Source organism: Castor canadensis, chromosome 9 (assembly GCF_047511655.1).
Source record: "Castor canadensis chromosome 9, mCasCan1.hap1v2, whole genome shotgun sequence".
In the NCBI taxonomy this organism is placed as follows: Eukaryota; Metazoa; Chordata; class Mammalia; order Rodentia; family Castoridae; genus Castor; species Castor canadensis.
This window is the reverse complement of record NC_133394.1, coordinates 23,332,694-23,354,552: the sequence shown is the minus strand read 5'-3', so window position 1 is coordinate 23,354,552 and position 21,859 is coordinate 23,332,694. Positions and strand designations below refer to the sequence as shown.

General features: G+C 35.8%; 1 protein-coding gene across 4 annotated transcripts in view; it reads left to right on the top strand.

Moving 5' to 3' along the window:
• Snca (synuclein alpha) overlaps positions 1 to 11,528 on the top strand; it is a 110,307-nt gene extending 98,779 nt beyond the window's left edge. For all 4 annotated transcript variants that reach the window (XM_074041361.1, XM_074041360.1, XM_020186706.2 and 1 more), the window contains exons 5-6: positions 9,840 to 9,923; positions 10,936 to 11,528. In XM_074041361.1, the coding sequence (XP_073897462.1) occupies positions 9,840 to 9,923; positions 10,936 to 10,968 (117 nt within the window). In that variant the 3' untranslated portion in view covers positions 10,969 to 11,528. The remainder of the gene's footprint in view (positions 1 to 9,839; positions 9,924 to 10,935) is intronic.
• The last annotated feature ends 10,331 nt before the right edge of the window (positions 11,529 to 21,859 follow it).

Here is a 21,859-nt window from a genome sequence, read left to right as displayed (position 1 = left end):
CGTGTACTTAATGGATCATTTTGGTCTATTGTGATAATCAAAATAAGCATGAACGTGGTGGGAAGGTCTTGGGAGAGTTTACCATCTCCAGAGTCAGGGTAAGGAAGATGAGGCCTGTGGCTCTGGCAAAACTTCACTGACCATCAACAGGATTGAAGCAAGAAACCCAAGTGATGTATTTCAAACCATTCTAAGGAACTATAGTGTCTAGGTAATGTATTTGTGGGGAAAATGAATAATTTCTGATAATTTTATTGTTTTTATTCCATTAGTACACATTCTAATGAAAAGGTCTAAACTCAGAAAAGGTTGTGCAGTGAATGTATAATCTATTTTTCTCTGCGATTAAAGTTGGTCAACTAGTTTTTTCAGATTTAATTAACATATAGTAAATATATATCTGTCTGGTTTTTGCCCTTATGAAACATCTCACACACACACACACACACACACACACACACAAACACATAGACTCACACAAACACATACACACAAATTCCTTTAGTCTTCTCAGGTTTTTCGGCTAAAACTAGTAGCAAACTATAATTAGTATTAGAAATAGCTCAGATATTTGATCATAAAACATTTTACATTGCGTTTCAAGAGGATTTCATCCTGTTTGAGCAGCACAGCTTTAGTGTTATCACATAAAACTTCCAAGAAGTTTGATAAATCATCTTGTAGTAGTTCAGAGTGTGTGCTTAGCAGCCAGACTGCCTCTCTCTTTCATTATTGATTGATAGGATAGAGATAATAGTAGTTACTTCCTTTTAGGGTTTTTTTCTCAGATGCCAGGAAAACTGGTGGAATGATAGAAAATACAGGTTCTTTTGAAGTTGACTACTGTAGTCTGTGGTCCAAGACATCATTTCTACAGGGCCCCATGTCTGAGACACATACTCCATCTTGAAGGATGGGACCCGCTTGAAGAATTTTCCCTCCAGGTCATGAGGGCCTCTTCAACTTCACTTGGTATCTGTTTCCAGTAGCATGGAGACTCGTGGAACTTCAGGAGTCAGGCCATTGCATACACCTACTGCCTTGGGCTTTAAGAAGAAAGTTCCTCCCTTGATCTTTATGCATTTGAAGCTGTGGTTGCCATTTTGTTTCACAGCGCTTTTAAGTCCTGTCCATCCTTTTGCATGTGAGTAGTTTGCTTTACCATTCAGATGTTAAAAGAAATCTCCCATTATTTTTAGAGAAAATTCCTGGGCCTTGGCTTGCTACGGTCTTGCTCTTTCCTACAAACTTTTCAGCATCCCCTGGCCTTTCCTAAAATTCAAAAGCAGATCCTGTACCTCATACTCCGGCAAGCCCACTCTCCCCAATGTTTTCTCACCCTATTGTTTCCCAACAGCAGTGCACCTGTAAAGATGAAATGACCCACTGACTCTGAGCCCAGCACAAAGCAGACCTTTCTTAGCCTCAGCCCACTTCGATTTGATGTCTTATTCCTTCCCTACCCAAAAAGCTGACCATCAAAAATGTAATCCATACACACCTAAAATAATAAACAAACTCAAGTGTATATTTAAGCATATATGATAGTATTTGTCATCAATAGGAAAGGAGGATCAATCCCAAGACAGGAAACATAGAAATAGTTTATTCTCAGATTTCCTATTGTGCATTAGTATATGCAACTAGGTCTATATCTAAGTAACAGGGGAAAAAGCTCGCAATTGTTGCTGTGCTGTGAAGTCTTACTATGTGAGTCAGCTAATTACATGACTCTGCCATTAATAGGGCAGGAGCTAAGCTGCTTACAAAAGAGGACTAGAATTTAAGATAGAATACTGTCTCTTTGCTATATAATGAAAAACTTCATAGACATGCTTTTACACTGATTCCTTATTAATATACAAATTATTTTTACAAAATATGATTGAATGTATAGTATATAAAACTTGATTCAGGAATAATACTGATAAATGACACTAGAAATAACCCCAATATAGTCAATGCATTCGCTTACTTTCTCCTCCTCTCCCAAACCTTTTGAAAACAATGACATAAAGTAGTGTTCCTTTCATCTGTTCTGTATCATTCTCTCCCTCTGTGAGAATTGCCAAGAGTAAATAAATAGCTAGCTAGAAGGGCAAAATGCAAGAAAGTAACATGCTAGCAGATTATATAAAGTATAGCATGAAAGCCATCTAAATACATATAATTTCTATGTAAGAGTAGTTTCTCTAAAAGCATCATTTGATTAAGATAAATTTGTATTCTTAATCTGAAAAAGCTTCCTGTCATTATGAGGGAAGAACCATGTGTTTCCTACACAACTTTAGGGTCGCTATCCCCAAGTGACCCATGCGGTTGATGACAAAGCAATTTGTTATTTGCTGAGACACAATTCTGAGAAGGTGCTCAGCATACCTGGGAGAGAAAAGTTCACTTTGCCATTAGGCAACCTTGCCGATGACCCAGGAGTCAGTCACACTGTTACTCGGTGTGTGGCAAGGTTTGACTCATTGTGACATCAGTGAAAATCATATGTAATAGTTGCATTTTTTGTTTCATGTTGTTGTTTTTGTGGTGCTGGACATGAGCCTGGGGCCTCATGCATTCTAGAAAGGTGCTTTACCACTGAGCAACGCCTCCAGACCTATAATTACTCTTTCTAATTAGGAGATTCAGGAGGGCCTAAGGTGGTAGCAATTAAGGCAAAAGAGTGCTACACTGAAATAGTAGTCAAACATGTTCAAAATAGTATTGATACACAGATGACACACAGGATTTTCAGCTGTTGAGGGTTCTTGGGTCCACTCTGAGAATGAAAGCACAGGCAGACTCCAGCACCAGAGGTCAGAAAGATTTTGTTTGTAGACAAGAGAAGAGAAAGGCTGCATGGGGGCATGCAGGGGCACTAGAAACTGGTGGTCAGGTTGGAAATTGGGTTTTTATAGCCTTTTTTGTGTATTTCCCAAGGGTGGAGATGTCTCTCAGGTGCAAACAGATCTTTCCTGGGAAGAAGTGTCTCCTTGGCCAATTATCACCTTTTGGGACCTTCTGCAGCCCATCTGTCAGTATAATGAAGGACTTGCCTGTGTGCTCCTATCAGGCCTTTCACTGTATGTGGCTGATGCCTAGACTTTCTACTTGTCCATCCTTCCCTTGACATTATCTCACTAGTATTACATACAACATTGTCGCTGCTCCTTGTCTGCTGTTTCTGCAGTTGCCTTGAAAAGAACTGATTAGTCCAGTGGCTTTTACACACAATGCCCTAGTGGCTGACAGTCATGGCCTGCCTTTTTCAACATATTCTTAAAGTATAGAGCCTTGAATGGAACAAGTCTATTGATTACCCTAAATCTGCACTATATCTAACCACAACTCTACTATCCCCAAAATGTAAAATTTTAATTTTAACAATCACATATAATTGAAAAAGGAGGTGTTCACTGTCTCTTTAGCATGCTTTATAATTTAAGGAACATTTGGTTATGTCAAAACATGTCAATTTTCAGTTTCTAATATTGCATGTAATTAGTAGAATGCCTTTAAAAATTCTTCATAGTATGCAAACTGTACATAGTATCATTATATTATCATTTTTATATTATTCTTTCCTATACATAATATTAAAACTTAAAATATGGTAGTATATCTGAACTACATGTGTTGTTTTGGTTTTAATGATTAAAGAACAAATAATATTCCCCAAATATTTTGGAGAATTCAGTTACTTTTCTTTATAAAATTCCTGTACTGTTTAGAATTTGAAATTCATCTGATTTGGGATCAGATACATTTTGGTCTCTGCCTGGAATGACATTAACAACAGTAATATTTGACAACAACATTGAATATAGGTAATATATCTTAACTTTAATTTTTAACAATTTTTTCATTCCTTCTTGTTTCATTTTTAGTGTATCAGTAAGATACATGACTGCTTCTCAGGGTAAAATATACCATACTACTTACATGCAGATAGGTTTCCCTGTGTCAGCTATGGTGAGTGAGATGCACATTTTTTAAAAGCCTATCTCATTTTCATGTAAGTAGGAGTTCTGAGCTTGATTTCATATTAGAAAAATTGACCTCATTAAGACACGTTAAAACTTTTTTCCCCCTCTTAATTTAAAGTTCTTTCTTCTTAGTTTCTTCTTTTACCTTTATGGCTGCCGTCTCCTCCATCTCCTTGGTTTGAGCTGTTGAACAAAGGTGTTAGTTCCATTGTTCAGGACGGGCTGATTAACATTGTTTAACAATGCAGTAAAGTAATTGTTCTATCCAAAACATATTGCAGCAGAAACACAGTGGAGCAGAAGCCACAGCTGCTGTTCTGAATGGTTCAGGTGTAGATACCATGTATTGCTTTGCCATGGACTGTTTGCCAGCCCTTCATAAACTTCAAAGTGGAAGACATCTTTATTTTAATGTATTCACACTGACAGAGGTACACTGCTATGCTCTTATGCTAAATGACACCACAGAGTTTACAAATAGTCACTGATATTGGGCAATGTTTTCTGAGAAGCACACTTTATAAGACATTTATGAAATCCTAAAAACTTGCATTTTTAATCAGAGTTCCAGATGACTCTAGGTTGCTTGGGAGTGTGACTTTGAGAAGCAATTTTTACCTTTATCATGTGCCAGATAAAACAAAATCAAATGGCAAGTCATGCAATCGAATAAGAGTACATTTATTTAACAGAAAGTACTGGAATTGCACTTCCTGGTAATGTACTAGCAGATAAGCCTAGTCGCAAATTCTGTTTTGTAAACAACTTCACCTAAGACAGATATCAGTTGGTCATTGGTTTTATATCAATTGTTTCACACAAGTTCATTTATAAAGAACTTGAATGGGTGTTTTCGATTCAGAGAGATCACTCAGCCAATTCTACTCCAACCTAAAGGTACAGTTTTTAAATCTTTACTTATTAGCAATGGAAGGTAATTCTGCTGTAATTTTTGGTAACCACTTTTTGTTTCATGAGTTCAATGCAAAAATAAGACACTGAATTACTCTATTTCCCTGTTACTGAAACAATCCAATTTCAGAAGAGAGACCATAGACTCTCTAGAGACCATGTCTGTTAGAGAGGGTAATGAAAGGTGTTCTCTTATTTTATCTAACTTCTTTTCCAAAACATACAGAAATATACCAAAATCCAGACATTTTTCTTATTCATTTTATTGCTCTAAAATATTCTGGCTTAATATAATACCATAAGGAAAACTTTGGAATAAAATGTCTCTGTGTTTAACATTTGTTGTTTTGGCATTTTTTCTTTTCCAAATTTGTAAAAATGAAGAGGCTGTATTTCAAATTTTCCAATGTGGTTACATTTTCAAATCAAACCCTTAATATCCATAAACTGCAAAAATTTAATGTTCTTTTTCTTAATAGTTGATGTATAATTAAGCACAGCTTTAAATTGGAGTTGAAATTAAATATATTAAAAATTACTTGTAAATAACACTTAAATTTTTTAGCATATATACACAGTACAGAGATAAAATTGTATCTGTGGATGATATAGTTTTTTGTTTTTTGTTGCTCTTTAAATTGCCAAGTATTTCAGAATGCTTAAAAATTTATTAATGCTATTCAGTTAACAAATTTAGATCATGTAATCATACTCAGCAAACATATTAGAGAAATAATTTGAAATGAGCATATGCACTTTTTAAAACTAATGAAACATTACAGACCCTATTTCTTCTATAGTCCACCCATACACAAACCTATATTTAAATATCTTATTGGTCAGATATCAAAGAGACCAAATTTCTTACTTGATTATTTTAAGGACTCTTTTTTTTTCTTTTATTATTCATATGTGCATACAAGGCTTGGGTCATTTCTCCCCCCTACCCCCACCCCCTCCCTTACCACCCACTCCGCCCCCTCCCTCTCCTCCCCCCACCCCCTCAATACCCAGCAGAAACTATTTTGCCTTTATTTCTAATTTTGTTGTAGAGAGAGTACAAGCAATAATAGGAAGGAACAAGGGTTTTTGCTGGTTGAGATAAGGATAGCTATACAGGGCATTGACTCACATTGATTTCCTGTGCGTGTGTGTTACCTTCTAGGTTAATTCTTTTTGATCTCACCTTTTCTCTAGTTCCTGGTCCCCTTCTTCTATTGGCCTCAGTTACTTTTAAGGTATCTGCTTTAGTTTCTCTGTGTTAAGGGCAACAAATGCTAGCTAATTTTTTAAGTGTCTTACCTATCCCCACTCCTCCCTTGTGTGCTCTCGCTTTTATCATGTGCTCAAAGTCCAATCCCATTGTTGTGTTTGTCCTTGATCTAATGTTAAGGACTCTTTTTTAAAACAAAACTCTAATGTATTATCACATGTAAACAAATAAATAATAACTAATTAATTATCTGCTCAGTGTTTATATTTCCTCAGTTATTTCCATTTGTTTAAATCAGAATCCAAATAAGAATATAATAAGTGTAATGGTTTATATCTTAAGTGTCCCACAAAGACCCATATGCTGAAGGTTTGCCCACCTGCTTGAGACACTATTGGAAGGTGGTGGAACCTTTGGGAGATGGGGCCTGGTGGAGGGAAGTTAGGTCACTGGGGATGTGCCCTAAAAGGAGATAATTGGGATTCCAATCCCTTCTGTTTCTCTCTGTTTGCTTCCCTGATGCCATAAGGTAAACTCTACCTCTCTATGCCCTGTTGCTGTAATGCACTGTGCTTCCATGGGCTCAAATCAGTGGGGCCAACAACCACAGAAAACCACGAGCTTAAATAAGTCTTCTTTTTAATTGACTTTCTCAGATATTTTGTCACAGTAAAGGGAGCAAACCAGAACAATAAGATTCTTAAGTTGCAGCTTTATGATGCTCACTCATGGCTGTTTTAATCTGTAGGTTCTCAATAACTTTGGTTTTCCTTTGTCTACTTGTTGAAGTAGCTGTGTTTTTAGCCCTGTATAATTTCCCATAGTCCAAAATTTGCTGATTGCATCTGATGATGTGAACATTTGCTTCAGCACCTTGTATTGCTTTAAGTTCTCAATGAAAGTTAGATAGGAATCAAATTCAAAATGCTGGAAAGAATATCTTCTAGAACGTGGTGGGGCACCATCATACCTAGCTAACTCTCTTCATGTCATACTAATAAGCCACTGGTGAGCATTGCCCAGATTTATCATGAAAAGATCATATTCCAGTTCTGTCTACACTGCCTTCACTAGATTACGTGTATAAAGAAAAACATAATAGGCTGAGCATGGAGACTCACACTTGTAATTCCAGCTACTTAGGAGACGGACATAGGAAGATGTCACTCAGTTCAAGACCAATAGGGGCAAAGTCAGTGAGATCCTATCTTATTATTATTTTGTTTTTCCCTCTTTCTTCCATTATCTAGGTCTTCATTCTGGTATCTTATCACTTAATGTCTCTTTTACTGTTACACTTGTATTTCCACTATGGTTTCCCAAACCCTGTCAATTAAGTCCACTTTAGGACTCTTGAAACTTATAAATTTTTGATGAAGATAGTTTCTCAAGATATAAAATACTATTGTGGTTATCTAAATAAAAAAATGTAAGAGAATACAATCGGTATACCCTGTATGTAGCTCAAAATAAGACATACTTATTTTGCTTTATAACCTATAGACTTTTAGAGTACAATTTTAAAAAGACTGGGGAAATGTGTGCTCAGAAATATACACACTACACTTTTTAAAAATAATCATTCTGTGCTTTCAACTTGAATGAAACTACAATTAAAATTTAACATGGAAGAATTTCAGTTGATCCCAAGACATGACCAATCTGACCAAAGAGTCCACAAACAACATCCACTCTTACCTTGCTGAACTTTAAAAGGGCTCACAAGACACCTCTAAGTACACATGCACACCCACATCTGGTGGTGTCTACTACTCCTAGCTAGTCAACAACAAACAGCCAGGCCTCCCCTACTGACTAGTCATCTGCCAAAAATCTAACAAATTATTTTAGAAAATTGAACCTCTACTTGTCAGTGGAAAATGCATTGAAATAGGAAATTTACCATACTTTCCTTATATTTGACTTTCACAAATGATTATCTAAATATCACCAAGGGGGTAATGATGTCACTTTCCTTTCCCAGTTGTGAAAGAGGCGTTGCTGTCCCATTTCGCCCTAAGGCTAACTGATGCTTAGAAGAAGCATCAGAAACTTGTACATCACAAGAGATCTGTGTTTTAGAGAAGAAGAGAAGCTAGAATTTGAACTCAAGTCCTGTGACACAGTCCTTTGTGCTATCCACCCCACAACAGCACTTTGTGTTCTTGCACCAAGATGTGAAGCACTGTGAAAGCAATGTCTTTAGTCTCTGTTTAGAAGTGAGATGTTTGGGGTATGGTTTGTATTTTAAATGATAAATAATTTGGACTTTTGGGGTGTATAAACAGGAGATTGGGCAAGGTAAGATGATCTATAAAAAGCTTCTCTGGCCAGCTCTGATTTTCAGTGTGATCTTTCTTCATGCTCATCCATTTGCATATCCCTTTGCCTGTCAGTCATGTCCATGATAAAAGCAGGGGAGATATTATTTACATCAACCATGCTTTTAAACATAAGCCCTGGGTCATTTGAGCTCTTCAAGTAGGCCCATTTAGGCTCTCATGGAATCGTTGCTCTCTGAATTTCTAGTGGACTTCATCTTTTTATAATTGCTTTGCTGGATCAAATGTAAAACAACAAAGGTATTTGATGAAGAATACAGATAAAACCATGCACTATTCAGGCTGAATTTTAAGCTGTCCAATTTCTATGAAGAGGGAGCCTAGAAAAATGGGTCTGATCATGTGTTTGATTTTCTTCTTTCTAGTGTATATAATCTCAGTCTTCAAATTTCAGAAAAGTATTTGTTTCTTTCTATCATTTGGAAATAAATTATAAAATTTCTAAATACATGTATATATATTTAAAATTCAAGGAAGATTAAAAGCAGCATACATGACTGCCCATCCAAATGCTTTTAATATTTTGTTGTTTTCTTTCAGTCTTTGTACTTTTGAGTCCGAATTCTTCATAGGTTGTATTCACAATATGTATAACACTATACATGCTGTTAAATATTATACCATAAATAAATTCTCATCTTGTTACATAATTACCATAACATAGTAATATAGGTCTTCATGATAATCTATTGTGTAGTTAAATTATCATTTTTTAACTCACCATCATCCATCAATGGTTAAGTTCACAATTTTTTTACTGGTTTCATCTTGTGAAAAGAAACTTTGGACTACAGCTTTGGACTATTTCCTGGATAGTGAGTTACGTAGGCAAAAACAATACACTTTTAGGGTTGGTATCCCAGGTGGGCACAATGTTTTCCCAAAGACATTGTGTAGTGAGAATGACAGCATAATATTAAGGAATGCCTTAAAAATGGCATTCCTACCATCATTCCAATACATATGTATTGTATATAAGATTTCCTCAAACTGTGGCCAGATGCAGTGGCTCACATCTGTAATCCCAGCTACTTGACAGGTAGAGATCAGAAGGATTGTGGTTCCAGGCCAGCCTGGGCAAAGTTACTAAGACTCCCATCTCAACCAGTAGCCAGGCATGGTAGTATGCATCTATAAGCCCAGCTATGCAGGAGGCATAAATAGGAGGATCATATATGGTCCACACCTGCCCAGGGAAACTGCTGGACCCTATACAAAAAATAGCTATAGCAAAAAGGGCTGGTGGTATGGCTCAAGTGGTAGAGCATCTGTCTAGCAAGTACAAGGCACTGAGTTCAAACTCCAGCACACCAAAACAAAATTTTCTCAAAACATTTCAGAAGTGATAAATGACACCTCATCACATTCTTTTTGTGCTTTCCCTTTCCATATCAGAGTGAAGAAGGATCCCCACAAGAAGGAATTCTGGAAGATATGCCCATGGATCCTGACAATGAGGCTTATGAGATGCCTTCTGAGGTAAAGTTTAATATGCATAAAAACCCAAACACAAAGTTGAAGAGTTCAAGTTGGGTGTCCCCTATAAGTAGTACCAAAAACTTGTCATCGCTGAATATCACTTATTGTTGTGGTCTGTGTAAGTCCATCAGGAGTTTTATTGAGGAGACTGTGTTGCTCTGGGAGGGAGAGGATGAGAGATATGGTTATTCAAAAGAAGGAGAGAATCTTCCAGCACCAGGGAATGTCAGAAACACAGGCACACATGGCTGTGCAGGTGGCTGTCTGAGGAACAGGAGTGAGTATGAGTCAAGATTTGGACCACAGGGAATAGTGATAGCTCAAGGCTGAGGAGAGGGGTACAGTCACAGACACCTATGGAGCCCCAAGACAGCCTGACCGCCTCAGTTTGTACTTTATTCAAGACAGGATTATCGTTAAGCAGAATCCTGATATTCTTATAGTTGTTCTTAGGCAGACTTACCTGAGCCCTTTAGTTAAGACCATTGCTGTTTTTATGGTGGATTTTATGCAAATATTGCACAGGGGCTTGATCTTTTGAATAGAATAAAATAAAAATAATCACCAAAGCCATTCACAAAGATGAACTTTCCAGTTAGAGGAGAGAAAATGTATTTGTGTTTAAATGTCTTAATTTCCTTCTAAGAATTAGAGCATCTTAAGCCTGACAGAGGCTTCCAAAATCATTTGACTGCCCTCATATTTTACATTGAGGAACATAAGAGGCAGAGATCCCAGCTAAGTTTTCTTGTAGGATTAGTTAGGTGATTGTCAAATAGCACATCTGGAAGTAGACCCATGTGTGCTAACTATAACTACCAGAATTTACTTTTCTAGCAAAAGTATTGAAAAAATAAGATTATGTTTCCTTATAACCAAATAGTTACCTGTTTTGAGTATAAATTTTAGTCACAGTGGTGCACCATGTCCAGTGTTATTTGCTCTCAATTGCCTAGTTGGTGATCACTTCCACTAACAATGCATGTATGTTTTTTGATTTTCCTCACACTAGGAAGGCTATCAAGACTATGAACCAGAAGCCTAAGACATATCTTTGCTCCTAGTTCCTTGAGATCTGCTGACACATGTTCCATCCTGTACAAGTGCTCAGTTCCAATGTTCCCAGTCTTGACATTCTCTCAAAGTCTGTACAGTATATCTTGAAGTCTTCCATCAGCAGTGATTGGAGATCTGTGTCCGCCCCACTCAGCATTTCGGTGCTTCCCTCTCACTGAAGTGAATCTTGTGTGCTGTGGATATTGTGGCTTCAAATCTAAAATGTTAAAACAAATTAAAAACACCTAAGTGACTACCACGTATTTCTAAATCCTCACTATTTTTTTGTTGCTATTGTTGAGAAGTTGTGAGTGATCTTTACTCTCCTATATTATAAGATTTCTAGATCTCTTTAATGATTCATTCTGTCTAAGAAAAATGATGTATTGTGAAATTTGTTATATACAATATTTAAAACTTGTGAGCATGAGACTATGCACCTATAAATATTAACCATGAAATTTTACTGTCTTGTGATGTGTTTTGTTAACTTGTGTTTGTATATAAATGGTGCAAATTAAAATAAAATGTTATCTCAGTATGAAAGTATTCACTTTAATAATGAAATCATGCTTATCAACAATATGTCATGAAAACTGACAAGGAGGACTTCAATCTCTTAACAGCCACTTAAAGCAGGAGGAACTTGAGAGGAGTTAGGGCAGGTGAAACATTTATGCTACACTGTGAATTCCCTGAAGAAACACTGTCTGACGTGTGTTCTCATCTGCACTGGTAACTTAAGAGGCTAAAATGAAAAAGCAGGTTCTATAGAATTACAAAGCCTGAGAAACGATTTTGAAGACATCCCCTTCAGATATCCATAAGACACATTAGTGTGTTAAAGGCTCTGAGAAAAGCTAGTTAAATCAGCGTTTCTCTTTTATTTTTATTATTATTATTGTTGTTTTTAAAATCAGAAATGCTGGACTGACAGAATGGCTCAAGTGGTAGAGCTCCTGCCTAGTAACTATGAGGCTCTGAGTTCAAGCTCCAGTACTGCCAAAAAAAATAAATAAATCAGAAATCCTCACTCCCTTCTCAGGAAATGCCTTCAGACATCTCTGGGGGGCAAGGGTAGCATGCAGAGTGGCTAGAGTTCAATTCCTAGCACCCAGAACCAATAGTAATAACAGCAACAATGATAACAGTAATAATCAAGTAAATACCAAAAATTTTTTTAAAATTAGGAAACATCAGGTCTCTAGGTTTTTGAAAAAAATCTCATGGATTCCTTTAGATCTTGCTAAGTATATCAATTCTAGGATATTTCTTTAGGAAATCATTTTCTTTTTAGGAAACATTAATAAATTCCCCACAAGTGCTGGCAGCAAATTTGACTGTGAAGAACCCATATAAGTTAGTTTAAAAATTATTCACTTCATTTCTTAAATTATTCAGGAAAAAGTGGCACAGTCACTTTAAAAAGTCACTTGTACAAAGTGCAGTTTTAAGAAAGAATATTCTAGATGTGCTAGCAGTTTATATATAATATATTTTGATGTATATTGGGCATTGGCAAGGAAGGAAGGAAGGAATGGGAGACTATAAAGATGGTTACCATAGAAACTTCCATTTTTGCCTAATTAGAAAGAGCCTACTATGGAGTGTTTAGCCGTGTGTGGCCTTATGCTGGAGAGAAGTGGTTAAGTCTCCTGTTTTGTTTAAGCAAGTACAGGATTCACTATTGAAGAGCATATGTCAAAGTAGCTTAGAAAATGGGGGTTAAGTATACTTCAAATCTACCTAAAGCTCTTAAAAAGTAAAGCAAGGCATGGTGGCAAACACTTGTAATCCTGGTACTCTGGAGGCTCAGACATGAGGATCATGGGTTCAAGGCTAGCCTGGGCTACAATAACTACATACATAGACCTTGTCTCAAAACCACACACACACACAATGAAAATTTATTCCTGAGGAAGAAAAATAGGTTTTTCTAACTGCCAACTTGACAAACGGCCTCAAACCACCATTGATGACACTTTGTTCTTTCTGCCATGGGCAGTACAAGAGTACAACCTGCTACCTCTGTCCCTAGATTTGGGTATAGTTTTTAATATATATTAATATATAATAACTAACATGTACTATCATAATATATATAATATATACTAATGTATACCTTATATAATTATTAATATACTAATATATATAGTGTTAAATGTAGATGTAAGTGATTTGTCCATATCAGGTCATTTAACTATCAAAAGAACAAAAAGAGGTTCCATCATTTCTCTCTTTTTATACACGAGCAAACACCTGTAGGCTGAGGAGCTCTGTCAAGACCACTTAGCTAGTAAGTGGCCGAGCCAGGAGTGCCAATCACAGGCACAACACTGTCTTTCCAAGTGCCAGCATACATCTAAAAGAACCTTCTAGAAGTCTAAAAAGTGGCCTGCAGCCTTCTCTAAATATAATTGTTATTATATTTCTATTTTTCTTTGGATGTCTAAGTGTGTTATAAGTGATACTTTCATGTTTGGAGGCATATTTCTAACTCTAAGAGAAATTGGTCAGCCCTTAATAGATAGTTCCCTATATTTAATCTGTGTTTGTCCTGATAATAGAACTAAGTTATTTATTTTCAATAAAAAATTGGAAATTTGATATAATTGAGATATTGATATAATAATAACAGTCTATATTAAGGCAAAGTACTGTAATTATGGGGATTTGACTTCTGCTAAGTGGTCAAAGAAAAAGTATAAATAGGATTTTTAATTACACATTTTAGCAATAGAAGAGCTGATTTTATAAATATCTTACATAGTAAAGGGCATAATTTAAGAATTTGTATTAAAATAATATCAGAACCTTAATTATTTTATAATAAGTTTTGATTTTTCTAGATTTATTTTTAATACAGTAGTGCCACAGTTTATTCTTTGAAGAATCCAAAACACAATAGAATGCTATAACACTAAAACTATTTTCAAGTATGACTTTACTTCCAATATTTCTTGTACATTTATCTAAGATTTCCTTTAATATTACTACAGTACTTTTCATTATTTTAAAACCTATATTGGAAAACATTAAACACATTTCTTCAAGAAGCTGTAGTATGAGTCTCCAGTAAGTTTTGCTAATATAATTTAGTTCTAAAATCAGATAGGACTGCATAGGGAATTTCTGAATGTTGAGCTTGCAACTATGGATCAATATAGCCAACTGGGTTGGCTTCTCTTATGAGTTCTATGAAAATGTATCCTCAGATTCCCTCAAAGGTCAGGAACCAGAAATTCCCACTGTTTCTATGGCAACACAGCAAGATATGGTGCCTTGGAACTGTGCTGCATTTTAATTAGGTTCCTCTAGGGCTTCCTAACTGCCTTTTGCAGGTAAACTAAATACCAGGTTTCTTTATGTCTTACAGTGAGATGAAAGCTAACCCATGTCTGTAAATGTCAGAGCTAAGCTGGGCTCCGGTAAAGTCAAATCTAAGCAAATATAGTAGCAACTCTGTGTATTTATTTTAGCAGAGAATGCAATACTCTTTACCTAGAATAGTCAGTGATGCTTGCTTAATGTGGCTGGCAGAAGGCGTGAACAGCCCAGACTCTGCACTGTACTCTGTAGGACTGATTCCAGTAACTACTTACTACCTGTGTTACTCTGAGCAAGTAAATTAATCTCTTGGTGCCTCTGTTTCTTTATCTGTGAACATGCAGTTGAAAATAATAGTACCTCATAGCTGGTAGTGTGAAATAAGTGAATTGGGGAATGTTTAGGACAGTGCCTGGCTGAGAGCATAGGATCAATGAGCCAATGCTGTTAGTTGTGATAGTGGGGTACGCTGAATTTTTAAAGGTAGAGAAATAGAGCATCCAAATCCATTCATTTTTACCATTCATATCTTCTCATAAATAGTAATCAAGCTGGAGGAGTGGCTCAAGCAGTAGAGTACCTGCCTAGCAAGTACAAAGCACTGAGTTCAAACCCCAGTACCACCAACAAAAGAATATTGTGATCAAAATTGAAGTGATGGTAGAGACACTTTGGAGACTTTGAGAAAGAGGCTGCTTACTGGATCAATTTAATACTTTAATTAGCAATATTTCCATACTTGTGTGTACTTAACAGGATATCACCTGTTAAGGAGAAGGATATCACCAAAAAGGGGGAGGAGGATGGATAACTTACTAAAAGGTGAATGAGTACAAAATTTATAAACATTATTTTTATGGAATACAGGTACTTTTAGACTCAGCTGTATTACTCAAGTCACTTATATTAAGTAGATAGATGATAGATTGATTGATAGATGATAGATAGATGTAGTATGTCTATGCATTCATGTATTATGGCTCTAGTCATTAGAAAAAATGAGAGAAAAAGGAAAAAAACAATATAAGGACAACTCACTGATTTAAAACTCATTTATCAAAAACCAGCCACTTGAATTACCATTGCCTTCCCAAGGCTAATTGGTTTCCCATTGTCTTTCCCATGTCCCTCCCACTTGGTTCTTCTCTCTTTCATTGTACTGGGGCGTTGAACTCAGGGCCTCACAGTTGCTAGGCAGACACTCTTATTTTTGGAATAGAGTCTTGTGTTATTTGCCCAAGGCCAGCCTGGAACCATAATCCATCTGCTTACACTTCCCATTTAACTGTCACCACAGGTGGCACCGTGTGCCTGGCTTATTTGTTGAGATGGGAGTCTTACTGTATGCCTTGCTGGTCTGTAACAAGATCCTCCAGATCTCCACCTCTTACTATAGCTGACCTTTACAGCTCAATTTTTTGACCCAAAAGGAGGTCTATTTACTTAACAACTTCTATATTAGCTAGAAACAGTAGAGGTACAAGCAATCATGTTTACAGGGAAAGCATTTTTTGTTTTCCTTTTTTGCCTTTAGTGACTTCCTAGGGACCAAAAAGGGTGTGAGTTGTTGATGATTGCTTTGGTGTCACTCTGTCCTATCATCTTGGCAGCAGTGGTGAAAGTAAGCCAGTAGGACAGTGTGAACTGGCATTTTGAGAACTGAGAGCAGCAGAAAATTATTACTGAGTACTCTATTTCTTAACAAAGATTAACTCATTAAAAAAAAGTCTAAATACAGACAGATGAACATACTATTTGCCATATAAGCCCCCACACAAATCTCTGTGGAAATGGTTAAGGCAAGTCTTGAGAGACTGCCAAATACTTACAATTCAGCAGGACTGACTCCCACTCTTGAAGAGGAAGTGCCATGTTGACTGATGAGAAATCTGGCTGTCAGCCTTGGGCAACCTTAGCAGCTTATGCCATGCCTTCAGTGAGGCCATGACTGACAATGATGAACAGAGCAAAACAATGATTACAAAGATAAGTATCTTTTCCACAATTAGAAAATATTATCCAAACCAAATGACACCTAATCAAAATGAGTGTTGCTTGCATAATGGCAATAACTGATTCTGAGCTTTACAGCAACAATGTTTGGAGGTAAAGCACTGATGGACACTTGGAGCCCTTTGAAAAGGAGTCAAACACAACCCAAGTCAGCTCTGAGAAGAGCTCTGTAAATCAATTTATGATTGTTTTGTCACTGTCCTTGGGGAGAATAGACATTCAAATGCCAGTTTTTCACTATCAGACCTAGTTCCAGGCCATTAGACATAGATTTTAGTCATTGTTTTCATGCCAACAATTCCTGGATATGCTAGAAACAGTTCGTTCTAAGTAAATTCTTTCTGGAATCACAATGACTTCCACATAATAGGCTCCTTTTATAAATGAAAACTGCTATTGACAGTTTGTAACTGACTTGAATTCCTTCAGTTGCTTTCTAGCTGACAAACTTCTTTATCCAACTCCCACCCATTATCAGCTTAACGCAGACCAATCTGTCATCTTGCATATTTAATTATGGAATTGATCAGCTATGGATCTGTTAAGGTTTTTATTTTAATACCTAGTATCTATGCAATGTTTCTCACTTCTGAATGCATTTTTGTATATATCCAACTTACTTCCAAATAACACCCTGGCTTAGAATAAAACAAACAAGCAAACCACCATACAAACAATTAAAAACATTATCTTGGACTATGAAATAAAGCTGAATTTTCTTTAAATGAGAAATCAGGAATCTTTTTGCCATTTCCTACAAGGGACCAGGAAATTTTTCTCCCTTTCCCCCATTTCTCCCCACTTGTATCCCATTATACTAGGTTTTTTTTCTAATAAACTTTACTATTACTTTTAAAACAAAAAAGTGAGAAATCATTTACAGATAGTAGACAAATGTGATTACAGAGAATATGATACATAAAAATACATTTAGACCATCCATTTAGATTCTAAGTTTCTCCAGTAGGAAAAGGGGACCAGGAACTAGAGAAAAGGTGAGATCAAAAAGAATTAACCTAGAAGGTAACACACACACACAAGAAATCAATGTGAGTCAATGCCCTGTATAGCTATCCTTATCTCAACCAGCAAAAACCCTTGTTCCTTCCTATTATTGCTTATACTCTCTCTTCAACAAAATTAGAGATAAGGGCAAAATAGTTTCTGCTGGGTATTGAGGGGGTGTGGGGGAGAGGGAGGGGGCAGAGTGGGTGGTAAGGGAGGGGGTGGGGGCAGGGGGGAGAAATGACCCAAGCCTTGTATGCACATATGAATAATAAAAGAAAATAAATAAATAAATAAATAAAATTAGGTACAGTAGCAATAACTAATTTTAAAACAGAATAATCATAATAATATATTGTAATAAATGTGGTTTCTCTCAAAAAAAAAGATTCTAAGTTTCTTGGTAGCTCAATGCATATGAGAAACACAAAAATTATACATCTCAAGCTACAATGAAGCAAAAACATGAAGAATGCAATTTTCCCATGTAAATGGGTCCAACATTCTCTAATATAGAATGAACTTTCTTTACCCTGTTATTTGTTTCTTTCTTTGTTCATTTTTATAATAGACTTTCATTTGGTTAGCTCAGTCTGTCCTGAAACTTATTATGTAGCCTTAATTGGTCTTGAACTCACAATCCTCCTACCTCAGCCTCCCAAGTGCTGGAATTACATATGTTAACCTCTATATCCAGCTACTGTGTTTTGTTTTTCTTTTAAAGACAAATCAAAGCACCCTGATACACAAATTCCAGGAAGCAAATTGATTGGCATTGTGCATTCTGAATGTCCTCAAAGCATACATTTGACAAAGTTCAGGTTTCTATGTGGACTCACTAACCTACTTAGTTTTCTTTGGGTGAATCTGTTTATACCATTGGTTCAGATGGGAGTTGTGAGTAGGATTGCTCTAGTGAGATACCCTAAATAGCAAAGTTAGAATAACTCAAGTGTCTAGATTCTTAAAATACATAAAAAAATAGAAATGAGACCAGAGATGATTCAGGATCTAACAGATGTAGGAAGAAAAATCAAACTGAGTAGTTCCTGTCATTAGGGCCTATGTAACATTAGTCTTGACAGCTCTCTCAGGAGACTGATCCCACTCTTTGACCCCATTCAGCCCTTCCCAGTGATAAGAAGCCCTATGCCAGTGTAACCACAGAGCTGTGGACGGGCTAAGGGCCAGAGACTCACATGACTTTTTAACTGCCCAATACCTTAATTTTGGAGATAAGCAAATTCCCATGATGCACTCAAATTGCCATTTTGAGTAGAATTGAAATAAACTATATCAACCATTAATTTTTTATTGCTGCACCAGCTATACTAGTGAATTCAACATGACAACATTCCAGTATGTCTCCAGAAGGAATACAAAATATTGACACTAAAGTCCAACACTCTTAAAACACAATAATGCCCCAAAATGTTGGCAATTCCCCTATGTATTGTTTAGATTCAATATCCCTTATGTCTTTCAGTACTTTGTTCACTTTTATCACCACATCTTCCTTACTGCTACAGAAAAAAAATATAAATTCTAGGTAATTAAGCAATAGTATAGGGCTAGCAGAGTACTTTGAGTGGTAAAGCACCTGTCTAGCAAGCATGAGGTCCTGAGTTCAAACTCCAGTACCACCAAAAAAAAAAAAAGTAAAATAAAAGTTACATCTAAATTTGTAGGAAAATAAGCACAAAATTCCATACCTAAGTGTTAAGGACAAAACATAAAAACTTAATATTAGGCCCCCACACATATAATTTTGTAAGTTCCTTTGGAACACATTTTTTGAAGGCCCCATACTGCAGTTCCTGGTAGCATCTTGATCAGAGTAAATATCTGAGTGAATAAATCAAGCCATTATATGACACTAAAATATAAAATTTCTTGTACTGGATATATTAAGATTGCTATAGAAGGAAACCCACTTGCACACTAACTGAATTTGAAGAAAGCATCATTAAACTTGTTATTTGTGTTCAATTCTATGATTAAAATCTTCTAAGGATAAGAGAGATGACCTTTGAAAGACTGCCCATTGAGTACAATGACATGTACTTTTGAAAAGCTATCTCCATCCTTTAAACCATGACCAAGTTGTCTTGATCCTTTAAATAAAGAATCTATAGGTCAGTAAAAAGAAAAAGAAGAGGTGAGCACTAATCTTAGGAAAAGAAAACTCTCAGTCATCTCAGGACAACATCAGCTTAAAAGAAGACAGCACTTTTTTGGATTATGTTTGACATTTTCCACATATTTCAAGAAGGTCTCACTGATCTAAAATTGTAGCAGATGGAAAAGCAGCAGGTGTGAATCCAGCAACTATTCAAGAGACAAGATTCCAAAGTAGGCCAGTCACTTAAGGTTTTCCACACTTGAGGATAAGGAATGGACTTATTTTTTTTAAGTGTGTGTGTGTGTTTAAAATGAATTAAAGTTATGAGAATATTTTTCTACAAGATACACTGGAGGTCTCAGTCCTGGGACTCAGATGATAAACCAGGGAAAACAGTGGCAAAAGACAGCAAAGTACAAGGAAAACTAACTCTGCCTACTCTGAAGACTGAATAGAGTAATGATATTTTGGACAACAGACCACATATGTGATGATTGTCCCCTAAGATTACAATGGATTTGAAGAGTTCCTATTATCTACATGTCATAGTCATCAACACATCATAAGACAACACATTAGCCACGTTTGTGGTCAGGCTGATGTAAACAAATCTACTGCACTGTCAGTTGTGAAAAGTCCAGCACCTAAAATTATATAGACTACTTAACACTTGATAATCATAGTAAATGACGCAGACTTTTAATAATTTTAGAATATACTTCTTAGAAGAAAAGTTGAGTGTAAAGCAGTGTGCTGGCTGTTTGCCATGTCTCTTGAGTGCATCAAAAGACTGTATCAAGTGATTGATCACATCTGGGTTTGTGTAAGTACACTCCATGATATTTGTACAATGAGGGCATTGTCTAATGACAGATTTCTCAGGACATCCAATGACAGAGGCCATGCATGGCTTTTATTACTATGCTTTTAACCTCAGAAGTTTGTTTCTCTAAAGACAAATTCTTATTTATTTTGGCAATTTCACCCCAAATACTTGCCATGCCAGTTATTTTCAAGTTCTGATTATTTTTTTAGAGACAGGGTCTCACTAAGTAGCTCACGCTGGCCTCAAGCTTGTGGGTTCAAACATTCTTCCTATCTGTCTCTATCAGTAGCTGGTTTTATAGACACGATTATCTTTCTGGGCATTTTTAACTTACTTTTTAACTATTGGCTATTTTTTCAATAAGAATGTCTGGGTTCAAGTTTTAGTTCTACAACATTCTAGGTATATGGCCCTTGGAAATATCTTGGTTTTTGAAAATTAGATATAAATTGAGGATTTTGGTATTTATTGTACTTTGTTAAAGATTAAATGTGATCTACCATTCTTAAATTACTTTTTAATAACATCTAGTATTTCTTCATTTCCATTGTGTCATCGTCAAAGGTATAAGAAAAAGTCAAATTTTTTAGAGCATGATACAATAGATTTTAAATGATATCAATAATTAAATAGATAAATCTATTGGTCTTACAGTGTAGTAATTCCTCATATTGCTATTACAAATATTATTTAAAAAGATAAGAAAAAACTAAAAAAAACTTTAAGCAATAAGCATTGGGGTCAAAAGAAACTAAAGGTAAAATATTTTAAATGAAGTTTTAAACTTCATTACTAATGTAGAAATAGCTTCCTGTGCTGTGTCTTGGAGAAAATTTAATAATTTCCCAAAAGTCTTTTTATTCAGAAGAACTTCAAACATATTTTTAAATTAAATTACAAAACAACATCTATTTATATTTTTGCCTCATCTTAATTTACATGTAGGAGAAAGGAAAATAATAGAAAAAGCTAAAAGTTCTTTATCCTTAGAAATATATTTGAAATCAACTGCACATTGGTTAAATACAGTCTTCATTTCTTACTTTTTGCTACAAGAAAGCCTAAGAAATGTTTTATAGACTGTTGAACTGACTCAGTATCAGTAATACAAACGGGAATTCTAATATATAGAACTTTATCCATAACAAAAATCCATTTAAGAGTTTGTATTCTAAATACTGTATTTCACAATACCTACAAGGTGGGTTCTCTTTCTGATAAAGCTTTTATCTTTCCTCTTGCAGGTTATTCAAAAGCGTGCTGGCAAAGGTGAAAGGTATGTAGTCCATTAAGTAAAGATTAGTAGTTAAACTGCAAAATTTAAGTTAACTGCAGTCAAATACAACTCCTGGCAAAAGTACTAAAAAGTAAGCTCAATTTACAAGTGAGCCAAAAGGTTCAGGTTTCTTCAACCTGGTGTTCAATAGTGGAGTTTAAGTACCAAGCTCAAATATATTTATAAACCAGCTTTGTTGTTCCAAGGGTTCTTCCTAATTTCTTCCTGGCAAGTCATTTGATACACAGAAAAAGGTAAAAAACAATAGTAAAAAACAAGGGAAAAAAGAAAACACAGAATGTTTTGATTGC